A 27,782-nucleotide genomic window follows, 5' to 3' on the forward strand; every position below is an offset into this window, starting at 1 on the left:
TTAAATTTAGCTTTTTAAAAAATTAATTTATTAATCTTAAATTTATTGGCTGTGTTGGGTCTTCGTTGCTGCACATGGCTTTCTCTAGTTGCAGCAGGAGGGGGCTACTCTTCATTGCGGTGTGCGGGCTCTTCATGTCGGTGGCTTCTATTGTTGCGGAGCACGGGCTCTAGGCATGTGGGCTTCAGTAGTTGCGGCACATGAGCTCAATAGTTGTGGCTCATGGGCTCTAGAATGCAGACTCAATAGTTGTGGCACACAGGCTTAGTTTGCTCTGCTGCATGTGGGATCTTCCTGGAGCAAGGATCAAACCCATGTCCCCTGCAGTGGCAGGTGGATTCTTAACTGCTGTGCCACCTAGGAAGTTCCTAAATTTAACTTTAAATGCAGATAAATTCTATTGTGAAGAAGTGAACATTCAAGATGAAATGAAAAATGTGTTTTGTGGCCTAAATTGTGTTTAAAGCATTCTCCTGCTATGAGAAATGCTTCTCTTCAATGTAAAATTAGTTCTTTAAAAGGCAAATCAAACAGACCTAATGGGAAAAATTATAAAACTAAGTGTTCAGATGGAACTAAGGTGGAGTAAGTGTGAGGCAGGGAAGGGTTTGGGGGCCTGAGTGATGTCATGATGTGTATATAGGTAGAAAGCTGGTTCAGTGTAAGTAGAGATGTAGGCAAAGAAAGGATAGGAGGTTTGGTATGAAGGGGAATGCTAATTCAAAGATTCTGATAAGGGGTTTTGTCTGTAAGGAGAGAATTTTTTAGGCTAGTCGGTGATTTTAGTCCTAAGACTAAATCTTCTAGAAGAATCATTTAGTTTTCTCTCTATCTGGAAATGCCATATTTTAAGTATTGCAGACTCATGTTCAGTTAGCACATGTTTTTTGGTCATTACCTGTCTTTGTAATGCCTGTTTATTCAAAGCATTGGCTATAATTTTTTTGTTTATAAAATTTTTTTTATTAATCTTTGGCTTTTAATTGCTATTACTCATAAAATAAGAACTTTCTGAACCTTCTGGCCCTTTGCTCCTGGTTGAAACTTTCAGGGCATCTGTCCCTTTGGGGCTAGCGATGGTGCTGACCATGGTGCTGCCTGTGGAACTGTCCATGGTTCTGCCCTAGCGTTTGCTGTTGTAACAGCTGGGTCTTTTCTATTTAGAAACACTGACCTTAAATTAAAATGCATTTGAAAACTATAGTCAGTGATGATGCCATTTTAATAACTTATTCAAATTTCTTGATATAAGGGTGATTCACACATGTATATTTATCCATGTGTACCTGTATACATGTATATATACACATACATATATGTATACATGATGACATTGTGGAATTGTCTTGGAGTTTTGAATGCACAAAATGGTATCATACTGTGCAGATCTTTCTGAAGTATGCTGTTTTCACAGAATATTATGTTTTAATGTTTTAGACCATCTTTATTAAATATACACCAAGTTTTAATTTTAATCGCTGCACATTATTCCACTTGAGGAATATGCCGCATTTACTTATCATCCACCACTGGTCAGCAGTTTCTAAACATTTGACTGTTAGAAATAATGCTGCAGTGAACCTCCCTATGAATTTCTTTTTAGACAAATGTTCAAGAGTCTTCCTGGGACAGACACCCAGAAATGGAATTGCCAAATCAACTTACTCATTTTCAAGTTAATATTTCTTCCCATAAGTATCTTCATTTTGTGGGGAAACAGCTAAGCTCTCTTGCTTATGAAAGTTACTCAGAATGTAACGTGTACTGTCTAGGAAATTTTTTTATATATAAAATTATTTATTTATTTATTGGCTGCATTGGGTCTTCATTGCTGCATGCGGGCTTTCTCTAGTTGTGGTGAATGGGAGCCACTCTTCATTGCAGGGTGCAGACTTCTCATTGCAGTGGCTTCTCTTGTTGCAGAGCACAGGCTCTAGGCACACGGGCTTCAGTAGTTGTGGCACATGGGCTTAGTAGTTGTGGCACACGGGCTTAGTTGCTCCACAGCATGTGGGATCTTCCTGGCCCAAGGATCGAACCGGTGTCCCCTGCATTGGCAGGTGGATTCTTAACCACTGCACCACTAGGGAAGTCCCCTTTGTGGGAAATGTTAAAGAACAAAACACCCAGAAGTGGAGGCCAAAGAGTATTCTGAAACTTACAGCTGAGATTGGGACTTATTCTTCAGTCTTCAGTGAATTTTCCAACCCTCACCCTGGCTTTTTTTGTTATTTTGCTTTTGAAAATGTTTATCTTTAAAATATGTGTGTCCCCTTTATGATGGCAAACCAAAATATAAAAACATGATTACTCAAGCAATTTCATTCAGAGGATTTACAGAAAATACTTGTACATAATTCAAGTGGCTAGACCATAAGAAATAAGTTTAGAACAGAAATTGAGTATGAAAGGACCATAAAGATTTATCTAGCCAGTCTTATTTTACTGATAAATCAAGGCACAGAGAACTGGATGATTTACTTAGACTCTTCTAGTTACTAACAGACTCTATTGAAACACACAGACGCCAGAGTCCCTTTGTCTTGCCTCCTTTGTTGTTAGCATGGAGACTATAGGCATTTTGCTGCTGTTGTTTCATTTAAACAGTTCATGAATATATTAAGCATCCTACAGATACTGTTAGGCGCTTTTAATACAAAGATAAGCTAAAAACCTGGTCTTTGTCCTGTTATACAAGTAGAACTTACTTACTGTAGTTCCCTGGATATCATAGGTGCTCAGTAAATATTTTTGTAGTATTAAAAAAAGAAATGTGAGACTCTGTGTTGCTCTGGAGGAAATCCCTCTAGTAAACATTTTATTTTCTCAAGATTTTTTTTTTTTTTTTTTTTTGGTTGTCCTGCATTCTGATTTGTTAGGGCAGAAGAGCCCACACACCTCTCACCTCAGCTCTTTCTTGTGTCAAACCAAAATCTTGTTTGGAATCAGCATGTTATGCCAACTCCACTGGGACTTTGCATACTGTCATTTTGTCCTGTGTTTAATGAGAAGGACGAAGATGCAGAGGCTGTCTGGGGAGGGCTGTGATTTCCCTAGAAGAGTTGGGTTAGGGATAAAAGTACAGGAGAGTGCTGTTCAGTATGTTCTAATTAAGTCAGGGGGAAGAACATCTCTAGTGGTTACCATTATTGTAAAAAATCTGTGCCTATGTGTCCCTCCAATGAAGGCGATGTAAAAATCCCCTTTTGGTCAAGTTCTGTTATAATTCGTTTATGTGAAACTTTTAGTTACTGGAAGCACAGCAAGTATTTTGTGTCTCTGTGATTTAAAAAAAAAATGCTTCTTTTCTCTCTAGTGTCCTTATATACATTTGACAAAGCCAAACAATGTATTGGCACGATGACCATTGAGATTGATTTCCTGCAGAAAAAAAGTATCGACTCTAACCCTTATGATACTGACAAAATGGCCGCAGAATTTATCCAACAGTTCAACAACCAGGCATTCTCAGTGGGACAACAGGTAGTTTTAAATTTTCTTTCATGTCTTTCATTGATAAGCATTCTAATCTCTGCAGTTGTGGAAATTAATTCTGTTTTTTAAAAACTGAGAAGAGCTTTGCATATGAACAGCTGTATCTAAGATGAGTTATAAAAAGTGAGGGAAATATATTTGCTGAACCTCTAGCAGTCCATTCAGAAAAATTCTAAAGTAGCTCTTAGGCTACAGTGTGATATATAATTAAAGCAACTTTTCTTTCTGTAAATTTGGAAACACTGTAAATACCTGTGTCTCACATTTCTTTTCTTATTGTGGGACATTTGTCTCTGGATGTCTTTCTCTTTTGCTGATATATTTCTGTAGAAAAGTAATTCTTAACTTTTTTGGTTGTGAACTTTGAAAATCCTAAGAAAATTATGCTTAGAAATATGTATATACGTATTTAGTTTTTTTCATGGAGCTCTTGAAACCCAGATTTTCTTTTCCTGAAAATGACATTGTTTACATTGCTCCCTGTTTTGGACTTCAGTTAATATCATAGTGTTTAACCTTTTAGGAAGGAGTTCTTTTCTTTTAAAATTTTAGTTAAAAAATGTGTGAGTTCCTAAATTGCTATTTGTACACGTAAATAATCATTGCTCTTTTGACCTCACCATTACACTTGTCTTTCTCTGTGACTTTCCTAAGTCATTCCTAACTCCTTCCTCCTACCGTAGCTCCACAGCAGCTGTTTTCAGACTGTGGTCTGGAGACCCCTGGGGGTCCCCGAGGCCCTTTCAGGGGATTTGTGAAGTCAAAACTATTTTCATAATAATATCAAGATGTTATGTGCCCCTTTTCCTCTTATTCTCTCACAAGCACACAGTGGAGTCTTGCTGACTACGTGATGGGTGCTAGCATAGCACACTGACTGATGAAGCAGACACGCGCGTCCAGCGGTCTCCATTAAGCTAGAAATTAAAGAGATTTGCGAAGATGTCACAGTACCACTCTTCCCACTTTTGTTTTTTTATTTTGGAAAATGGAGGGATTTTTTTTTAACAAATTAAAAAATAGGTTATGGTAACACATAATGTATTTATTGTTTTTTAAAAATTAATAAAGTTTCTTGTTCTAGTTTCTAATACAGTGAATATCAAGAGATATAATCCATATAAACAGAATTTGGGGGGGGGGTACTCAAAAATGTTTAGGCATGTAACGGGACCCTGAGACCAAAAAGTTTGAGTATCCCAGCTTATAGCATTCCGATTGCTAATGAGTTACGTAGACTGTCCTTGCGTCTCTCATGTGGAAAGGCCTGTAAGGTGGAGAATGAGAGAAGTGGTAGAAGGAAAGACCTGTGGGAGTGAATGGAGTGTCATTACCTGGAAAAATGAGACTCTAAGGATTTGGAAAATCCACATCATAATATCAAACTTTCGCAAGTGGAAACTGAATTACTGGTAGAGACAGGAAAAGGATACAGAGCCCTTATTATTGTTTTTAAGAGTACTGGAATTGGAATGAACCTCAGAGGTTGTCTTGTCTACCCTCCTCATTTTGCAAATGAGGAATTTTATTTAGGTCCAGAGAAGGTCCGTGACATGCCCAGGCTACGCAGCCAGAGTGTAGCTGAGACAAGAACCCGCTAGTCAGTAGATCAATTAATTAAATACTTATTGAACACCTAGTATGTGTTCAACAAATACTATTTTAGGCCCTGGATCTGCAGTGAACAAAACAGACAGAATTCCTACCCTCATGAGCTTACTTTCTAGTTGGGAAAGACAGAAAATAAGAAAAAAATGCCATGTACTGTTTAGTACTTTGATGTCAGTAAAATGGGATGATGCACTAGAGAGCCACTGGGTTGCTACTTTGGATTAGAGGGATTGAGGGGTCTCCCCAGGATAACAGGTAGCCCATCACTTGTCGACGTACCTGTCCATTGCTCTTTGGGCTTTAGTATATAGTCTTTCTGGATTCCTACACTTTCTGACTGATAGTTGTGCTCAGATTGCCTAAGTAAATGTCATTGCTTTTACCTTCTCCTTTAGCTTTTGTATTTTAATAGAAAATCCTTTGGTATTTGTAATAATTTAAAACCCAGTAACATGCAGATGTCTATAAACCCATGAAAGAAAATCCTCTGTGATACAGAGGAGAAATAAATATCTTGCTCCAAATCATTCTTCCTCGTATTTATTCTCATCCATCGTAATTAGTCGTGGCAGGATTGACAGTCAGCTTTGTTTTTTGTATTTTTGTTATACCCCTGTACCTAGAAGGGGGCCTAGCTTGTGGAAGGTACTCAGTAGATACTTGGTAAACGAATGAGCAGAAGGTGTCTCTCCCCTTGAATGCCAGGCGCTTTGTATTGGCTGTAGAAAAGCATGATTTTAGGGTCACATACCCAGGCTTGAGCCCTGGCACCGTCATTTACTGTGACTCTGGGTCCCATTGTTTAACCCCTCTCTGGAGCTCAGCTTCCTTAGTAGTAAAACTGAGGAATAATTTCTGTTTGCAAGAGAGTTTGTGAATATTAATTATAGAACCCCCTGTAGTGTTTTTTTGGCAGACAGCAGATAATAAATGTTAGTTCCTTTTTCCTCTCATTGGTTATATGGGTAGTTTGCTTGTAGTGATATACAAGAGAAAGCTGCTTGCCTGCATTTGGAAAACATTGGTGGTGATGTGAGAATCAAGCTGTTCATGAAGTGATTTTTCTCCCCTTACTTGTTTTCTACATAGCTTGTGTTTAGCTTCAATGAAAAGCTTTTTGGCTTGCTGGTAAAAGACATTGAAGCCATGGATCCTAGCATCCTGAAGGGAGAGCCTGCGACGGGTAAAAGGCAGAAGGTATGTTTTATTTTTAATAATCTTTATGCTGTGCATTGTGCAAATTAATATAATTTTCCTAGCCATTCTCTCCCTCAGTGATTTATTTTATATTATGTGTGCTTTCTTTTAAGATAGTAGGGGAAAAATTGCTTTTCTAGTCAGCATAATTATTAAAATATAGTGTAAAGTATACTTATTTGCAGATCTAATGGTAATTTGAAATTTGTATATGTACTTGTAATTCTGGTTGAATGCAAGTGATATTTATTGTAAATAAATAATGACATATTACCAAAAATACATGCATTGAAACAAAATAAGAATAGTAGAAGATACTTATGACAGAAGTAAATGTAACTTAGTTGATAGTTTGGAAGATTTACTTTGCTCAGAGAGACCTCTTTTCCCCTTTGTAGTTGGCTTTGCTTTAAGAAGTCCAGAAGTCCGCTCTTAGACTAACTGCTAATTATTGTCTCTCTATACAGATTGAAGTAGGACTGGTTATTGGAAACAGTCAAGTTACATTTGAAAAAGCGGAAAATTCATCACTCAATCTTATTGGTAAGATTTACAGTTTTTAGAAGATTCTGAGTAAAGGGGGACTATCTCTGTAATAACATGTGACTCGACTACAGTGATTTTTAAGCAGGGAGGGAGAACAGGGACACCTCCCTTGAGAAGGCTTATCACAAAATCATGGAGTATTTCATATCTGTCAGGTGTGATGATGTAGAAAAGAATTTAAAACCTTCACTAGGTCAGGGTTGTCCTATAGAAATATAATGTGAGTCATGTATGTCATTTTTAATTTCCTAGTAACTACACTAAAAATAAAAGATACAGGTAAAATTAATTTTTAAATGTTTAATATTGAGGTAAGTTTAGACTTACAGAAAATTCATAAAAAATAGTTCAGAAAGTTCCTGTATACCCTTCACCAGCTTCCGCTGATGTTAGATCTTAAATAACCATAGTACAGTTACCAAAACTAAATTAACATGGTTCCCTTGCTACTAACTAAACTGCAGACTTTATTTGGATTTCACCAGGTTTTTCATTATGTCCTTTTTCTGTTCCAGGATCTAACTTGGGATTCCACACTGCATTTAGTGGGTTAGTCTCCATAGTCTTCTCCAGTGTCTGACAGTTCTTCAGACTTTCATTGTCTTTCATGGCCTTGAGAGCTGGTCAGTTATTTTGTAGGATGTCCCTCAGCTGATTGTGTGTTAAATGTGATACTAGCCTCACTTCTATTACTGATTGAATTAAATGATGAATGTGCAGGTAAAGAGAGACTTTCCAGCGCATTCATAGTTCAGTCCTACTCTTGTACGTTAGCTGTACTTTTATTATAAAATAAAATAATGCAGATTGGTCTCTAAAAATAGTAACTCACCAGAATAATGACGCTGTTAAGTGATGCTGTTAATTGTATAGTAATTCCTATTTTTGGTTGGCTTAACTATGCTGATGTCTACCCCCAGTACAAGGTAGAGGATTTTCAATGGTTGCACAACAGTATATCCAAAGTCATTTAGCTTTGAATGTGTGGCCTTTTATTTTAATCCATAAATTATCATTGCTCTTATTGTTTTTTCTTAATTATAAAATTATTTCATGCAATATGGATAGGCACTCACTCAAAAACAACCCACACACTAAAGTTTTCAAATTTGATTATATTTTCATCCTGTTTTATGATTTGTTCTTTTTGCTTAACATATTTCAAGCATGTTGTTAAATACACTTCTACAATATAGTTTTTAATAACTACATATACTGTTTTATGGTGTAGGATATATCATAATCTCCTATTACTGATCCAATACATTTCTGGAATGATTACTTTGTATATTTTGTACACATGTTGTTAAGGTATGTTATCCCAAGAGAGCTGCATGACTTTCGTACGATGTGAATATTTCTAAGTAATTCATGCAAAGGTGTGATAGTTTTTTTCCCATTGAAAAATAAAATTGTGGAGTGATTTAACATGCAGTAAATTTGGCCACAAGAGGGCAGTAAAGTGTAAGAAAAATATTTTTGACAGCTTCAAAAAGGAACTAAGTCCACAAAACTCTAACCATAAAATTACCATCTAGGGTAAACTTTTTCTGATGTGACCTTTTATTCCCTAATTTAAAAAAAAAAACAAAAATATTACTTTCTTTTTTGGTTTCTAGTGGAATGTACTAAGGCACTTTTATTCTTTGTGTTGATATAGTGTGCTTCTCTTGAATTACTTTAGGGGGCACTATGACATTTAAGTTACATAATTTTCATCTTTGCGAAAGAATTTGAAACCATGAATTTTGAAATCATGAAAGACTTTCAGATGATTTTAGACTTCTGTGTGCAAATGAAGAAAAAGCAAATAAGACACCAAACAGTGCATCTTTTCAGGCTGAGGGATTATAGTCCCAATTACATACTTAATCTAGATAAATATATGTATTTTTAAATCTTGCTTTAGGAGCCTTGAGAGACTACTAGATTTCAGCTGCATTTCTGGCAACTAGTGTTTTCTTCATCACATATGCACATGGTGTTTCTTCTAATCAACCAAGTTAGTTAACTTGGTTAGGATTAGAGGTTAAGAAGACCAAACTCCCTGGATTCACTACAGCATGAGTTTAGCTAGTCATTTTGAAATTGTTTTACTGACCCTAAATGGGGACCAGACGAAGTGAATATAGCAAAACTCATCCTTCTCAGAATATCAGCCAAGAGCATGTTGTTCATCTTTGTATAAGGGTGGCTTTTCTTTATTCACTGAGGATGCCCAGGGAGTTCTGCCCATCTTTTTACACTTAGTGATGAAGTTCTTGTCTCACATTTGATTATCTTTGTTTGACATAGGCAAAGCTAAAACCAAGGAAAATCGCCAGTCTATCATCAATCCTGACTGGAACTTTGAAAAAATGGGAATAGGAGGTCTGGACAAGGAATTTTCAGATATTTTTCGACGAGCATTTGCTTCCCGAGTATTTCCTCCAGAGATTGTGGAGCAGATGGGTGAGTGAAAGAAGAAAATTTGATAAAATCTTATATATATATATATTTTTTTAAAAAAGGATGTGATGAAGTCTCTTTTCAGTAATGTTTTGAAATTATTTTTCAGACCTGACAAAGTATTTTTAATTTCTTCTCGGAAAAGAAACTTAGAAGTATTAGGATTTTTTAAATTACATTTTAATTTTATGGGGAAATCATAGAAATATTTGTGGTTGCTTGATTTTATTTATTCAAGTATATTTTTCTATAGGACATTTTTAGAAATTTCATTTTATTTATATATTTGTTAATTTTTTAATCTCACCTGACTCTAGAGATTCACTAGAGGTCACATTTAGCCTCTGAATAGTCACTATCTATTAGACTGTGGGCATTGTTCTAATATTAGCTGTTGCTGCTTTTTATTGTACTGTTGTATTACCCAGTTAGTACATCTTCATACCTAGTAAATGGATACTTGACATATTTTAAGTTTGTGCACAAGGACAAATGCAGGATATACATAGGAATTTCCATATTGCATACAAAGAAATGCACTAGTCATTTATCACTTTTTTCTTGAAAGGTTAATTTATCTGTGTGTGAAATGACTTTATTTGCCCTGGTGGAAATGCTGTCATGACTGGTTTCATATTCATATCATAGGTTGGTTTGGAATGTGAGCAACAGAATATCTGAGAAAGGAATTTATAACACAACATCTTCTGGCAGACTGTTAGTATTAAAAACAGTATCCAAAAAAACTGAAGGAATACAAATATATTACTCCCTTCACCTCCATCATTCTTTATCTTTAAATTGCTACTGGGAGATAAAAGTATATTCATCATGGTGGGGATAAGAACTACCTTCTAGGCACTAAGTGCTTGGTTCTATCAACCTCCTTTTGTTGGTAGGTTTTCTGCCTGGTCGCTCCCTCTGATAAATTACGGGCACAGCACACACCTGTTCACTGGCTAAAGGTCGAGTTTGGAATTGGATTAAGAGAAAATGACAGAGACCCTCATCACCTGAGTTTTATACACCTTGAAATGGCAATAACATACTTTTTTATCTGAAAGATACGAAGGCCAAGTCCATAAAAAAAAGAATTTTAATTTGGAAAATAGTTACAAACGAGGTAGTTCCCTATCTTGGTAATGTGTATTTTGAGGCACAATAAGTCCATAAAACTTTTAACTAAAGACATGGAAATAATGTTGTGTATATTTGGGTTATAAGCAGAGATTAAAGGGTGATTCTAAATGTTCTAAGTTATTCTTGTGGAATGTTTTTACCAGTTTTCAAGCCTGAGCCCCATATAGAAAGAGTCTAATGATTGTTTCTTTGAACATATATACTCCCGGCCAACAAGCAGAAAAATAACTGCTTCTATAAGTTATATCTTTTAACTATAGTATAAATATTTTCTCACGGTTTAGAAACTTTTGAGGATTCAGTTATTCAGATACTGATTTCCTGTTTGTGCATCACCCAAACCCTGCTCATTAGAGCCTCCATCCGAGGTTGAGAAGATGCGTAAAGGCGTAAACTCGTATCGGTCAATCTGTGTCCCTGCCAGCTGTTGATGAGTTTGAAATTAAATCAAAACAGATTTGGAATTTTTGAGTGACTTTAATCTGTTTCTGCAATCGGTATTGAAATTAATTGAATTACGTAGTATGCTTTTTTGTTATTGCTAATGTGCTTTTTGACCAAAGACCTTGAATTTCAGTTTTGTTTGTGAGTACTACTACCCAGAACCTTTTTTATGAATTTATTTTTCTAATATTTTTATACTGATTTAGTTAGGCATAAATGAGTGTTTTTTTTTTAAGTAGTCTTTTTTTTTCTCTGTATGGCTTGTCGCCATCAAGAAGCATGTGTTACCAATTTGATTTAAAGGACAATAAGTCTATCTCACTGGACACTGGAAATGATTGGTGAAATCAATTCACATGGAAAAAAAATAGGGGCTAGAAAAGAATAATTAATTTAGGTTATGGGACTATTTTGTTTTGTTTAAGCAAAGAACGTTTTTACTTTTGGCTTGAGACCAAATCATTGTTTTTACCATAGAGTCTAGAGTTATGTCTGCTTTGTAAATAGGAATCTTAACTAAATGGATCTTTTTGCCTATATATCAAAGTTTCAAGTTCATAAAGTGATAAATTTAGAATTCTCTTCTGTCATTGTATTTATGAGACTGATAATTATGCTTCTAGGTAATAGAGTTCTTTCCTTTTGCTTGTAAAACTTCATGTTGCTTTTGAAAATTGCAGATACAGTTTAGATACATACTGAATTTTGCCAATGAGGTACAGAGAGACAGAAGGACTAACCAGAGGCACAGTAGAAAAAACAGGGATCAGATAAGGTAATACACATGAAATAAGTACCCTAGAGTTTCCACTATGTTAGTTTCTCTCTTGAAACACTTTCAAGTACATAGTATACACCTTCTGGATTTTTGTTATAAAACATTTTTATAGAATTAAAGTCAAGGAAGGCCTTAAAGGGGAAAGGAAGTCATATATAGCTAGCCCTGCAGAGAGTGGAAGAAAGGTGTTATGTAGAAATATGAAAAGGGATTACTTGGGAGGGATATTAGTTTAGACTTTTGTTGTTCTTGTTTTAATCAGTGTAACTATTTACTTTTTCCTTGTCTGGAGCAGTTGGACTCACCCAAACCCACATGGGGCAGCTCTTCCTTAAAAGCATATGAAAGCATTAACAAGGAAAACTAGACCTAAACGTTGCACTTAGCGGGTACCCAACAGCTATTTAGTTAGAATATCTACCAGTGCCTACAATGATAGCCATTTCTTTAGGAAAGACCTTAAATCCTTACTTTGTGGAATATTGGAAGCACCTTTTGGGTCCCAGGATAGAAACGTGGGCATCAAAAACCAGCATCTGGAAGCATGGGTGAAGAAATTCAGCAGTCCTTGGGCACACTCAGGTGTCAGTGGCACACGCGTGTGCTCCTGTTCAGACATTCACCATGCTTATGCTGGATAAATCACTGATTACCTCAGTTCTCATGATAGCTCTTTGTTGGAAAAGTACTTTCTACAAAGAAACTTCATTTTTTGGCATCCCTGGCAGTTACTTCTAAACTGTAAATGTCAGAGCAAAAACAAGTTTTTTTTTTTCAAAGAACAGTGGAATGGTTGTTAAAGAATTACTGTCTCTTAAATATAATTTTAGGACTAGTTTCACATGTATCCAAGGAAATAACTTTGGTAGGAGTTATCTGTTTTAGAGCCGAAAGGAAAAGGGTGTAGAGACTTAAAGGCCTCAAGCCTTGTCCTGTCTTTGAGTGCACCTATACCTTGTAGATATGCAGGCTGCCCAGTGGGAAGGAAAGCCACTGGTTAGGGTTTTGTACCCCCTTCCTTTGAAACTGACACGGTGTTCTTTTTGGTCCCCCCTTTCTGTGCCTCCCTCTCTAAGCCCATTTTCAATCTGTATTTTGAAGGTTTCTTTTGAAAGTCTAGAGGAAAGCAACTCATTTCTGATATCACAAGTGAAACTGCAGTTACTCTAGAAGTAGAGCTGTCGAGAAGATAAGGAGCCTTTCAATCACATGCAGACATCTTTCACATGCTAAGAACAGTGCAAATAAAATACAGTGGAAGAAAGGGCACTAAGGTTTTGTGCATGCCGTATTTGGGAGAGAGGGAGTTCTTGCTAAGATTAACATAAACACGGACACTCTTAAAATGCATTTTCACACCCCCACTCATGAGGAGAGATTGCAGTTTAAATGGGGGTTAAGACATCTCACCAAACTCCAGGGCTCTGTAAAAGGAACCCTAAGGCTAAAGAGCTTATCTGAAATTTGAAAAAAAAAAAAAAAAAAAAATGAAGCTTTTCTGACATTCATCTTTTTTCCTTGTATTAGTCATAACTTGCTTTTCAGCTATATTTTAGGTTTTGAATGCCAACCTGACATCTGTTCAAGTCTGCCTATAATTTATTAGGAAAGGAAAAGAAAGCACTTGCTCATAGAGATGCAAAACTTACCCCTCTGCTTTTCCACAGAGTACTTGTAGATGATACTTGCATATGAAGAATTTAATAATTTACTAATTCTAACTTAAGGTTGGGAAATTTATCTTTTTTTTAATTAGAAGAAGAAAATGGCCTTATGACTGTGTGATTTCTAAAATCTCTAGAGCAGGATATAAAGTAGACACCCTAAGAAAATACTATGGGTGTCTTTTTATAAACTGAAAATTTTAACCTTGAATTAATTTTTCCATTGGTTTTAATTTTCCAGGTTAAATTTCCTTACATTTGAATAGAAATAATGTAATTGTGCTTATATCTCAGAGTCAAGTTATATGGAAATTCAGTTGGCATTTTTTATTTATAAACAGACTTCTAGAATGATTTTCTTTGGGGGGGGGGCAGAGCTGGCTGTGTAATCACCAGTGGGTTAGGTTTGCTGGCAACTACAGTTAAGTTGCTTACAAATCAATAGTCGGATCACTATGAAGCTGAAGTCTAAGTTTTTACCTAAACGCCCACCAGTAAGGAAATGATTAAACTATGCTGCATCCTCCCATCCTCTTTATGGGATACAGTGAAACAAATCTTAAGATAATATAGGTCTAGATGTACAGATACATTTTAATAATTAACAAAATTCTGAAATAAATGCATTACAGAAGTCCATATGGACTCACATTAAATTGAAAAGCAATTGTTTACTTCTGTGAAAGGGAAGTTAGAATGGGAAATAGAGGGAGATTTTTGTTTCTTCCCTCTGTACCTCTTCTCTGAATGTTTGACTGTGGTATTATATTTCTACTCATGTAATTAAAAAACAAACAAAAAGATACTATCACGGGCTGTTTCCATCTCATGGCAGCTCCCCTGACAGCACAGCAAGGGAGCACAGGGACAGATGTGTCCCACTCCCTTCATGAAGTTTCTGTGGAGGAGAAGAGCTCAGGGGTAAGGCCTGGATTCCAAGGGCTTTGATGGTAGCCCCTTACCGAGCATAGGAGATGTGCCTGTCCTTTTCTTCTGAAAAATAAAACCAGGTTCTTGATGTGTAACAAACTACTTCCTCCAGTTACTTTTTGCATTACAGAATGGGTACAAGTAGTTTGTGTTCCCTCCAAACCGGGAGAACATTTGCATCCGAGGCTTTAATCAGCTGTAGAAGCATTAGAGAGGAAAGAGTGGGAGAAGGGAAAGAGGGAGAGCAGTTTCTGCCATGTGAGGAGCTGAGCTTGAATTTGTTTAGTCTTCAAAACCTTTCCACTGAGAACCGAACTCACGTGACTCCTAAAGTGAGATGGTTGGGGTTTTTTATTTTTTCATTTTACTTCCCTATTTAGGTGGGGTGATGATGTTAGCTAATACTTATATAGGGCCAGGCACTGTTCTAAATGCTTTACATCTATTAACTTATTTAATCCTCACGATAACCTTATGAGGTAGATACTGTATTGTCCCCATTTTATGGAGAAGGAAACTGAGTCTCAGAAAGGTTGAGTAGTTGGTCCAAGACATATAGCTAGTAAGTGGTAAAGTCTAATTTGAACTCAGGCAGTCTGGCTTCAGAGTCCATGCCGTTAACTCTTACATTCTTTTCTCATGAAAGCCCATAATATAAAACTGTTAAAGTGGGCTTGCTCAGCCCCACTTCTTGGGGACCTCTGAGGTGGTCTTTGAGGAGCTGGAGCCAAGGGTTTTTTAACTGTGGCACCGTTGACATTTTGAGCCGGGTAATTGTTTGTTGGGGCTGCTGGCTGTCCTGTGCATTGTAGGATGTTTAGCAGCATCACTGGCCTTTACCCACTAGATGCCAAGCAGCACTCCCCATCTCACCCCCAATGGTGACAACCAGAAATATCTTCAGACATTGTCAAACTTCTCCTGGGGGCAAAATCACCCCTGGTTGAGAACCACTGATCTAGTACAAGTCCCCTGGCTCCTTCTCTTTACAGATGCAGAAACTGTGGCCCAAAGTCACTAAGCAAGTCACAGGCAGAAGTAGGACTAAGAACTTGGTTCTCCTGGGCCAGGAACCAGAAGGAAAAAGAGGAAAAGGAAATGACTCACTAAGTTTGTACAACTAGTAACTGGCAGAGCTGGGACTGGAAATCAGGATGCCTGGTTCCGGAGTCCATATTCTGAACTGCCTCTCCGGATAGTGAAGAGATGAAGCTAAAAGTAGTCAATAAAGCCTTGAATTTTATGTCAGAGAATATCCTCTGAGGAATACATATGTTCCACATTTGCCTTTCTTCCTGAATTAATTCTCAAGGAAATTGTTTACAGAGCTTTCCATGTATGTAAAGGTGAGAACGTGGACCTAGTAGGTTTGGGGGTTGAAAAGGAAGAGAGGAATTATTATAACACTGAAGATCTGTAGGTCTGGCCTCACCCCCTGCCATTTCCTATACGGACTTATAAATGACAGCCTTCGAATTCAGAAATTATCCAGTACTTTAATGATTTGGTAGAATTCTACGTATTGAGTATACATAGAGATAGTTAATAACTACAGAAATCTGACCTTTGCATTTAGATATCAAACATCTGTTTAAACTCTTCTGGCCTCTCTTCCTCTGCTAAAGAGTTGACCTCCTCCTCCTTCCTCTTCATCATCCTCCTTTTCATCTCCTTCTCCTCCTCCTCTTTTCCTCCTTCCTGCTCCTCCCCCTTCTCCCCTGCCCCTTTTTTCTTTTTGAGTAGAGGTATTTTATAAAATCTCATATTTTTGTCAAGACAGTGAGTGTATTGACTGAAAGTATAAATCTCTTTATCTGTTTGGTTTTTAAAATTTGAGTGGAGAAACTGTCTCAATTGGGATTCCTTAATTTTCTTATTTCTGGTAGATTTTCTGGAAGTTGAATGTGGCAAAACTCCATGGACTTATCTTGGCCTGGACTAAGAAGTATAAGTGCTCAGTATATGAGTCAATAAACTCTCTAAGACACTAAAGTTTATACATAAACTGCTTTTCTAGTAACCGGATATATTCAAATTGTCATGAGCTCAAGAGACATGAAGAATTAGTGGTAGGACTGTAATGTCTAATACCTAGTAACTCTAGTCCACTTTCTTTTCTCTCTTTCTGTTTTTCTTTCTTTCTTTATCGTCCTTCCTTCCTTCCTTCCTTCCTTCCTTCCTTCCTTCCTTCCTTCCTTCCTTCCTTCCTTCCTTTCTTTCTAGTGGTTTATTTACTTATTTTTGGCTGTGTTGGGTCTTCATTGCTGCACACAGGCTTTTCTCTGATTGCGGCGAGCAGGGGCTATTCTTCATTGCATTGCACAGACTCCTCATTACGGTGGCTTCTCTTGTTGCAGAGCATGGGCTCTAGGCACGCGGGCTTCAGTAGTTGCAGCATATGGGCTCAGTAGTTGTGGCGCACGGGCTTAGTTGCTCCACGGCATGTGGGATCTTTCCAGACCAGGGATTGAACCCGTGTCCCCTGCATTGGCAGGCGGATTCTTAGCCACTGTGCCACCAGGGAAGTCCCTCTAGTCCACTTTTTCCATATGTTTTTTAGCACCTATTGTAGCATAATACAGGAAGCAAGTGGTTGCTATGGGTGTGTCAGAAACTCTGTCTTAAGTGAACTGTCAACTTAGAGATGGCACATAAATGTCAACATCAAGCAATCATTTAGAAGTTAAACAACATAACCTAACAAGTAGTATCAGAAGCTGGTATGTGATAAAGTGATAAATGAGTGGTATAGGTGGTAAGTCTTAGGAATTTTGAAAGAAAGGATCACAGAAAACTTCATGGAGGAGTCAGCACTTGAGTGAGGCCTTAAATGCTGAGTGATTTTGGATAGGAGGAGGCAAAGGGATGGTTGTCCATATCCTGGCAAGAGTGACAGTACACAAGGTATGGAATTCACAACTTTGACCCGTCTAGCAATGATGTTTTTGGGAAGAAGCAGAAATTAGATTTAAAAGTTAGGCTGTGGTTGGGATGTGGAAAGCTATGAATCGGGAGATGAGGACTTTCTTCAGTAAGTACTGTCCATTTAACCGTCCAGGCAGACTCAGATGCTTCTCTTATGCGTCCCCTGCACCTTGTATATATTTAGAGTATAGCTCTGTTCTTAATGTCTTCTAATTATTCATTTGCATTACACTTGTAAAACAGAGTTTTTCAACCTTGGCATTTTTGACATTTTTGGCTGGATAATTCTTGGGGTGGGGGGTGGGGGAGGGTCTGTCCTGTTCATTATAGGATATTTAGCAGCATCTGTGACCTCTGTCCACTCAATGCCAGTAGTTCCCTCCTTCTCCCATGTGACAATCAAAAATGTCTCCCCTAAATGGCAAAATTGCTCTGCATTGAGCCTATGCATTGAAGGCACAACTGTAATGTTTTTTTTTATCCATGTGGTATCAACATCTGGGCTGTTTGGAATATCGTCTATAGATCATTACTGGACCATGAACCATTGTTATCAGTCCATGATAAGATAAATATCAAAATTGAGAATAAGAATTTAGAAACTTTTTTTTATTAATTTAACAGTACCACATTTTTTATTGTATTTTACAAAAATATTGGTCTGCAATGGGTTGAAAACTTAGAAGGAAAAAAAAACAAAACTGGATCTTAGCATAGAGAGTTTGAGAAGTACTGCCCTACATAAATATTTGCTAAATGGAGTCTCTCCCATCAGGAAGCACACACGAGCCTCCCAGATAGCTTCCTCCACAAGAGGGCACACAGCAGTATCAAGCAGTATCAGCAGTATTTCCTCCTGTGGAACTGAAAACCACAGCCACAGGAAGAGAGAGAAAATGAAAAAGCAGAGGACTTTGTACCAGATGAAGGGACAAGATAAAAACCCAGAAAAACAACTAAATGAAGAGGAGATAGGCACCCTTACAGAGAAAGAATTCAGAATAATGATGGTGAAGATGATTCAGGACTTTGACAAAAGACTGGAGGCAAAGATCAAGAAGTTTACCAAAGACCTAGAAGAACTAAAGAGCAAACAAACAGAGATATGCAACACAATAACTGAAATGAAAAATACACTAGAAGGAACCAACAGCAGATTAACTGAGGCAGAAGGACGAATAAGTGACCTGGAAGACAGAATGGTGAAAATCACTGATGTGGAAAAGAATAAGGAAAAAAGAATGAAAAGAACTGAAGACAGCCTAAGATACCTCTGGGACAATGTTAAACGGCACCAACATTCACATTGTAGGGGTCCCAGAAGGAGAAGAGAGAGAGAGAGGACCCGAGAAAATATTGGAAGAGATTATAGTTGAAAACTTCCCTAACACGGGAAAGGAAATAGCTACCCAAGTCCAGGAAGCACAGAGAGTCCCAGGCAGGATAAACCCAAGGAGAAACACGCCAAGACATTTAGTAGTCAAATTGACAAACAGTAAAGACAGAGAAATGTTATTAAAAGCAACAAGGGAAAAACAACAAATAACATACAAGGGAACTCCCATAAGGTTAACAGCTGATTTCTCAGCAGAAACCCTGCAAGCCAGAAGGAAGTGGCATGATATATTTCAAGTGATGAAAGGGAAGAACCTATAACCAAGAATACTCTACCCAGCAAGGATCTCATTCAGATTCGATGGAGAAATCAAAAGCTTTACAGACAAGCAACAGCTCAGAGAATTCAGCACCACCAAACCAGCCCTACAACAAATGCTAAAGGAACTTCTCTAAGCAGGAAACATAAGAGAAGAAAAGGACCTATAAAAACAAAACCAAAACAATTAAGAAAATGGTAATAGGAACATATATATCAATAACTACCTTGAATGTAAATGGACTAAATGCATCAACCAAAAGGCACAGACTGGCTGAATGAATACAAAAACAAGACCCATATATATGCTGTCTACAAGATACCCACTTCAGACCTAGGGACTCATACAGACTGAAAGTGAGGGGGTGGAAAAAGATATTCCACGCAAGTGAAAATCAAAAGAAAGCTGGAATAGCAACAGTCATATCAGATAAAATAGACTTCAAAATAAAAAATGTTACAAGAGACAGGAAAGGACATTACATAAAGATCAAGGGATCCATCCAAGAAGAGGAGATAACCATTATAAATATATATGCACCCAGTGTAGGAGCACCTCAATACTTAAGGCAAATGCTAACAACTGTGAAAGAGGAAATGCAAGGCAGAAATAGAGACACAGGTGTAGAGAACAAACACATGGACACCAAGTGGGGAAAGCGAGGAGGATTGGCGGGGGATAAAAAAAATATTTGCTAAATGAATGAAAGTTTTGAACAATTATAATGGAAAATCTTTGGGGAATTTTCAGCAGTGGAATAAAGCAATTAAAGTTAATATTTTAGATAATTAATATAGTTATTCTGTGTGAAAAGCATTGTTCTAGAGCAGAGGTGAAAGATGGAATAGTGGGAGACCAGTAGACCATAATTGTTCAGTTATGTGGTGCTTAGAACCTGGACTAGGATGGTGACAGTAGTAATGGAAAGGGAAGAAAAGATGTGAAAACAGTTACAAAGATGAAATTGGCTGAGTTTGGTCCTTAGTTACTGTGGTGACAGAATTGGAGGTGAGACTCAGGTCTCAGTGAAAAAATGTTAGAAATAAGAAAATCAGGAGGACCTCATTTTGGGGGAGTAGAGAATAGTCATTGCATGTATTTTCATCACCACAAAAAGAAACTAGGTGGGACTTCCCTGGAGACACAGTGCTTAAGAATCCGCCTGCCAATGCAGGGGACAAGGGTTCAATCCCTGGTCTGCGGAGATCCCACATGCTGCAGAGCAGCTAAGCCCAAGTACCACAACTGTTAAGCCTGCACTCCAGAGCCCGTGAGCCACAGCTACTGAGCCCACGTGCTGCAACTACTGAAGCCCTCACTCCTGGAGCCTGTGCTCTGCAACAAAAGAAGCCACCGCAGTGAGAAGTCTGTGCACCGCAATGAAGAGTAGCCCCCACTCACCACAACAAAGAAAGCCCACGTGCAGCAAAGAAGACCCAGCACAGCCAAAAAATAAATAAAATTTAAAAATTAAAAAAATATATATTGAGGAAAAAAAGAAACTGGAAGCTGAATTGAGGATAGAAAGGAAGAATTACTGACACTTTTATTTACTGAAGACGAGCTGCAGTCAATCTACACACTTTAAGAAACACACTGTGGACTACTCTTTCTTGAAATAACCTCATTACTTGGTTTCTCTCCCTCCAAGGATTTCTGATCTTCCTTTTACCTCTCTGGCTGTCCCTTCTCAGTCTCTTTTGTGTCCTTTACAGTGGAGTTCCTCAGGAGTCTTCTTAGAGCTACTCTTTTCCTCACTCTTAACTGTTCTCCCCCAAATTGATCACATCCATTTCCTTAGGTTCAGTCAGCATCTTCATGCCATTAACTCTCAAATATACATATTCCATCACAGTCTTAAATTAGAGCTCTGGATTTTTAGCAGCATAACCTCTTGGCTGTCTCATGGTCATACAGTAAATTCAGGCAAACTTATTCAGCTGCTCCGCCATCCTCCCCAAACGTACTTCTGTTTTCTAGCTCAGGCGATGCTCTAGCTGAGAACCTGGGCACCCCCTTTAATGCGTCTCTTTCCCTCACCTCCCATTTCCTGTCAGAGCTGCAGTCTCCTCAGAATCTCAGGTCTGTCCAGTTCTCCCCATCTCCCCCACCACTGCCCTCCTTCAGGCCACCATTATCTCTTGCCTGAATTGCTGCCTTAAGCCTTCAGCCTTGCCCTTCTCTAATCCATTCTCCACACTGTAACTGGAGCGATTTTTATAAAAAGGCAAGTCTGATCCTGTCACTCCGCTGGTTGAAACTCTTTAGTAGCTCTCCTTAACTCCTTCCGTGGCTTACAAGCCCTATGTGGTCTGGCCCCTGCCAAGTGTTCCCGCCCCCTCTCTCAGCCGGTGCCCCCTCCCCCATGGTCTGGGTTCCAACCAACCTGTGCTATTTTCGGTTCCTCTAATTTGCCATGCTACTGTCTCTTACCGCTATATCTGAGGGTACGTTTTCACCACCTTTTTATCCAACTCCTGTTCATCCTTTAGGCCTCAGCTTTGATCTCACTTTTTTCAGAATGCCTTGACTTGAGTGCTCCTCCTAGGTGTTCCAGTAATTCCCTATGTTTTTTATGCATTATGACATTTTTGCATAATTGCTTATTACATATATTCCAGCCCCTCCCCCACCCATGCCCCTACCCCCCATGAGCATAATATAAATTCAGTGAGGAAGAGACCTTGCTTATTTGGTTACTCGTGTCTGTCATGCTCCTGTGCTGGTGCCTGGCTTATGGTATAAGTTTTCAGGAAATGAATAAACGCCAAGAACGTGATTAATCTCAGTTGTAGAACACTTAGATAGTTAGACCCAGGTGTTGCCCTCAAGATGCTTATAGTGTATTTGGGACTAAGACTATACCTGCACATCCCAGAGCAATACTGTGTGAAGTATCAGGTACATTGTGCACCAAATTAGCAAAGCAGGCAGTATGAGGAAGGGGCAGATGCATTAAAGGAGTAAAGACTTGAGCCATGTCTTTAAAAGTTACTAAATCTATGTTGATCATCTTAGGTTCCTTCCTAATCTGGGAAAGGCCTCTTGTATTGGCCCCAAATGGAACTAGACTATAGAAATAAGAAGGGGGAAAGTATTTTGCTTAGGCATTTATACACATATGTATTTTTGACTGTCTGTACTCACGTATAGGTTATTTTTCTGTTTAAATAGGATCACACTAGTCATTGTTCTGTGGCCTTTCTTGGGATTTTTTCCAAGCAAGAACATGCAGATAAATTTTTTTTTTTTTTTAAGATAAATAGTATTAGCAAAATTGTATCTAGATAAGCCCTGTACTGGTAAATTGGCATCTCTTCCTCAACATTAAGAAGACTCTTGGGCACACCAACAAGGCTCACTTTGAGTCTGCCATTATTACCACTTATCACTTGTATGGCCCTGGGCCCGAAACTCTAGGTCTTGGTACCCTCACCTGCAAAATTATTTACTTTGTAGGTTTATTGTCAGTATGGCATCAATGTGTATAAATTTTCTAACATAGTACCTTGCTCACTGTGAAACACTACGTAGATGGTAGTTGGTATGATTATATTGCCAAAAAGTACTTTTATAATAGACAGAAATCTTTAATCTCTTCCCTTTAATCACGTGTTTAGATATATCTCCTTAAACTTTGGTTGCTGTTCAAAATTGTTTACGCCTTAGATTATCCTCTTATGCTATTTTGTAATTACCCATTTTGAACAGTGTTTGTTGATAAGGTAGTCAAGGGGACACCTAGAAATATGTTTTCTTTGTGATCTCATACTTTGGCTGATTTATATTTACTTTTTATCACGTTCCATCAGAGAAGAGCTATTAAATGCTGTATCACTTTCTTATATAAATCTTGTATGTGGTATACTGACTTGAAAAACAACCACCATCTTGATAGACACGATAGAGAAGAGGTTGTTGTAGGAGGGAAGTGGAAGAAAGAATTAACAATAAAGTTAACAAAAAACCACCCAGAACATAACACGTTACTGTTTAGGAGAGTACTTCTGTCATGATTCAAACAAGACTTTTCTCAGAGTTCCATGTAGTTTTTTACCTTGAGCAATCTACCTTTGATAATATGTTCATAATTAAAAAAAAAAAAACCTGCAGGAAATTTAGGTTTTGCTTTTTTTAAAATTGATTTATTTATTTATTTATTTGCTGTGTTGGGTCTTTGTTGCTGTATGCGGGCTTTCTCTAGTTGCAGTGAGTGGGGGCTACTCTTTGTTGTGGTGCTCAGGCCTCTCGTGGTGGCTTCTCTTATTGCAGAGCACGGGCTCTAGGCACGTGGGCTTCAGTATTTGTGGCACATGGGCTCTGTAATTGCGGCTCACGGGCTCCAGAGCGCAGGCTCAGTAGTTGTGGTGCACGGGCTTAGTTGCTCATTGGCATATGGGATCTTCCCGGACCAGGGATCGAACCCACGTCCCCTGCATTGGCAGGCGAATTCTTAATCACTGCACCACCAGGGAACCCCCTTGGGTTTTGCTTTTGCATTTTAAATAAATAACGTAATGTTCTTTCAGATTTTTCAAAGAAATTAGACAACAGTAAATCCCTTCCATGTACCGTTTCACTAATAGTGTTAAAATTCGACATTGAAAGTTGTATTTAATGAGTCCAGTACGCAAAGATTTATTTCTTTGAGTTCTTCACTAATTCCCCTGGTTTTAATTACAGTATCTTTTCTCTGGGCAAGTAATAGTTTGAGTCCTGTTCTTATTCCAGAGTGACTGAAAACTTATATATAAAGGTACACACACCCGTAGCTTGAACTTATGTATTGTTTATACATGTATTTACTTGAATTTATCCATGATATAATTTTTTAGAAGTGCTTTGATTTTTTTAAAATCTACCTAGAATCATGTCATGAGAGAGAAAACTTAGCAAGGCTTAAGAGCCTTTTGATAATGAGTGGTTACTATAGGATAAACCTATAATTAGTTTGCTGCTAATCCACACATTAGATATATTCAGTCAAATCTCACATATACATAGAAGAATTACCCAAATTGCAGATTATTAGTGCATTCCGGGGACATTTCCATGGTGACCCACAACTACTACTTTTTTGCCTGACACATTTCTTGTGTTACTGCACTTTTTCTACAAAACTTCTCTTTATTGGTTCTTCTTGCTTTTTTTGTCTGCTAGTTCGTTACTTTGACTTCCTCTCTAACTCTTCATTTAGGCAACCAACTGTGGCTGTGAAGAGCTTAGAAAAAGGGAGATAGGAAGACCCACTTTACTATGTCACAAATTCTCTGTAGTCTGATCTTTCTTTATCTGGCTACAGAAAGCTGATCATGTGTCGTACTAAATGAGATAGAACTCAGCTGTTCAAAATTCATATCCGTCTTATATATAGTAATGACTCCAGGTAGGCACTGTGTAACATAAATAAAGTTTATTGCCAGAGTCAAAAGATTGAATCCTTTTCTCCATTTTGCCTAAAAATGAGTTTTAAAAAAATCAAATAGGTTGACTTGTAGTTGAGTATTTCTATTTTTAGCAACTTGTCTAAGAATTTGAAGGAAAAGGTCATTTAGAAGGATAGACAAACAGAATGAAAGACATTATTTACATTTATTACTTTAATTATCCACTCCTTTCTCAGTTTTTGCCCCTCTTGCTACTAGACCCTTTGCTTTCTGCTCTCAGTTGCCATTGTCAAGGTATGAAATTTTCTCAAAAGGATTGTCACCCATTTTGCATTGTTTGATACTTCTCTCTCTGAGATAATCAAAAGTAGATCATATACCTGTAGATATATTAGATTTAAATACATTAATTTGAATCAAAATCAGACCAAGTAGGAGACTGTAGAAATTATCTATTCTGACATTTTCCAAATTTACTTAACGTTACTTTACAAACATGCTTACATAAAGATACAACTATTAATGTTTCAAGGAACACCAGTTTGAGAAAAGGTTATTTAAAAGCTTGTCATTCTTATTTCGTAGATGAGGACATTGGGGCCCCAGGAGGGTAAACAATTTATTTAAGTAGGGGCTAGGATGCAGGTTGCCTTACTCCCAGTCTGGTGCTCTTTAGGCTTCTTGAGTCAGCATTTCAAATGAGTTGATTTATTATTGGGTTTTTTTTTCTAGATTTCACAACTTGGATATAAAGCCACCCTACCCATTCTCTAGAATCAGCTTCACTATTTTCTGGGGGCTGATTTCCTTTTGCCCAAGCATTTAGTGGTGATTTTTAGATCACCTTTACTGCATGTAACGTATGACTGTATCTCCAAATACTTTCAACATCTCCCGTTAGAATTCTTACTGAAATGAATTCTTGAAATGTTCAGAACTTTGTTACATTTATTAAACATTTTTTTTGCCACCCCACAAATAATTCTCTCTTCCCAGTCACCTTTATTCTCTAGTCCCTTGGAGTCATGTTTTCTTCCCTTTTATCTTTGCTTTGCATGCTTTTTTTTTTTTAATTTTTCTTTTTTCTACTTTTTTACTATAATTTTAAAGGTTACTTTCCATTTACAATAATTACAAAACATTGGCTATATTCCCCATGGTTTGGTTTTGTTTTGTTTTTTTAGGTCTTCAACTTGAGCTTTTATTTTATTTTATTTTATTTTATTTTATTTTATTTTATTTTATTTTATTTATTTTTTAAAGCTCTTTATTGGAATATAATTGCTTTACACTCTTGTACCAGCTTATGAGGTACACCACAGTGAATCAGCTGTATTTATACACATATCCCCATATCCGCTCCCTCCCGCAACTCCCCCCTGAAACTCCCCCCCCCACCGTCCCCGTCCCAGCCCTCTAAGGCATCTCCTATCATCGAGTTGATCTCCCTTTGTTATACAGCAACTTCTCTATTTTACAGTTGGCAGTATATATATGTCCGTGCTACTCTCTCACTTCATTCCAGCTTCCCCTTCGCCCCCCCACCCCCCCCCAACCCCATGTCCTCCAGTCCATTCTCTGCATCTGTATCCTTATTCTTGTCCTGTCACTGGGTTCATCAGTACCATTTTTTTTAGATTCCTTATATATGAGTTAGCATACAATATTTGTTTTTCTCTTTCTGGCTTACTTCACTCTGTATGACAGACTAGGTCTATCCACCTCATTACATATAGCTCCATCTCATTGCTTTTTATAGCTGAGTAATATTCCATTGTATATATATGCCACATCTTCTTTATCCATTCATTTGTTGATGGGCATTTAGGTTGCTTCCATGTCCTGGCTATTGTAAATAGTACTACAATGAACATTATGATACATGTTTCTTTTTGGATTATGGTTTTCTCTGGGTATATGCCCAATAGGGGGATTACTGGATCATATGGTAGTTCTATTTGTAGTTTTTTTTATTTTTTTTTTTTTATTATTATTTTATTTTATTTTTTTGGGGGTACACCAGGTTCAATCAACTGTTTTTATACACATATCCCCATATTCCCTCCCTTCCTTGACGCCCCCCCCCTCGAGTCCCCCCCACCCTCCCTGCCCCAGTCCTCTAAGGCATCTTCCATCCTCGAGTTGGACTCCCTTTGTTATACAACAACTTCCCACTGGCTATTTTACAGTTGGTAGTATATATATGTCTGTGCTACTCTCTCGCTTCTTCTCAGTTTCCCCTTCACCCCCCGCCCCCTCCCATACCTCGAGTTCTCCAGTCCATTCTCTGTATCTGCGTCCTTGTTCTTGTCACTGAGTTCATCAGTACCATTTTTAGATTCCGTATATGTGAGTTAGCATACAATATTTGTCCTTCTCTTTCTGACTTACTTCACTCTGTATGACAGATTGTAGTTCTATCCACCTCATTACATATAGCTCCATCTCATCCCTTTTTATAGCTGAGTAATATTCCATTGTATATATATGCCACATCTTCTGTATCCATTCATTTGTTGATGGGCATTTAGGTTGCTTCCATGTACTGGCTATTGTAAAGAGTGCTGCAATAAACATGATGGTACAAGTTTCTTTTGGGATTATGGTTTTCTTTGGGTATATGCCCAGGAGTGGGATGACTGGATCATATGGTAGTTCTATTTGTAGTTTTTTAAGGAACCTCCAAATTGTTTTCCATAGTGGCTGTACCAACTTACAGTCCCACCAACAGTGCAGGAGAGTTCCCTTTTCTCCACACCCTCTCCAACATTTGTTGTTTCCAGACTTTGTGATGATGGCCATTCTGATTGGTGTGAGGTGATACCTCATTGTGGCTTTGACTTGCATTTCTCTGATGATGAGTGATGTTGAGCATCTTTTCATGTGTTTGTTGGCCATCTGTATGTCTTCTTTGGAGAAATGTCTATTTAGGTCTTCTGCCCATTTGTGGATTGGGTTATTTGCTTTTTTGGTATGAAGCTGCATGAGCTGCTTGTATATTTTGGAGGTTAATCCTTTGTCCGTTGTTTCATAGGCAATTATTTTTTCCCATTCTGAGGGTTGCCTTTTAGTCTTGTTTATGGTTTCTTTTGCTGTGCAAAAGCTTTTAAGTTTCATGAGGTCCCATTCGTTTATTCTTGATTTTATTTCCATGATTCTAGGAGGTGGGTCAAAAAGGATGTTGCTTTGATGTATGTCAAAGAGTGTTCTGCCTATGTTTTCCTCTAGGAGTTTTATCGTGTCTGGCCTTACATGTAGGTCTTTAATCCATTTGGAGTTGATTTTTGTGTATGGTGTTAGGAAGTGTTCTAATTTCATTCTTTTACATGTTGCTGTCCAATTTTCCCAGCACCACTTATTGAAGAGGCTGTCTTTTTTCCATTGTATATTCTTGCCTCCTTTGTCAAAGATAAGGTGTCCATATGTGCTTGGGCTTACCTCTGAGTTCTCTATTCTGTTCCATTGATCGTCCTTTCTGTTTTTGTGCCAGTACCATACTGTCTTGATCAATGTGGCCTTGTAGTATAGTTTGAAGTCAGGAAGCCTATTCCACCAACTCCAT

General features: G+C 37.8%; 1 protein-coding gene across 2 annotated transcripts in view; it reads left to right on the forward strand.

Annotated features, from left to right (window-relative positions):
• The window catches only part of NSF (N-ethylmaleimide sensitive factor, vesicle fusing ATPase), a 143,118-nt gene that overhangs the window by 35,107 nt on the left and 80,229 nt on the right, over positions 1 to 27,782 (forward strand). For both annotated transcript variants that reach the window (XM_057715741.1, XM_057715742.1), the window contains exons 5-8: positions 3,317 to 3,483; positions 6,196 to 6,303; positions 6,771 to 6,846; positions 9,145 to 9,300. In XM_057715741.1, coding sequence (XP_057571724.1) covers positions 3,317 to 3,483; positions 6,196 to 6,303; positions 6,771 to 6,846; positions 9,145 to 9,300 — 507 coding nt within the window. The remainder of the gene's footprint in view (positions 1 to 3,316; positions 3,484 to 6,195; positions 6,304 to 6,770; positions 6,847 to 9,144; positions 9,301 to 27,782) is intronic.

This window comes from Hippopotamus amphibius, chromosome 17 (genome assembly GCF_030028045.1).
Source record: "Hippopotamus amphibius kiboko isolate mHipAmp2 chromosome 17, mHipAmp2.hap2, whole genome shotgun sequence".
Taxonomy (NCBI): domain Eukaryota; kingdom Metazoa; phylum Chordata; class Mammalia; order Artiodactyla; family Hippopotamidae; genus Hippopotamus; species Hippopotamus amphibius.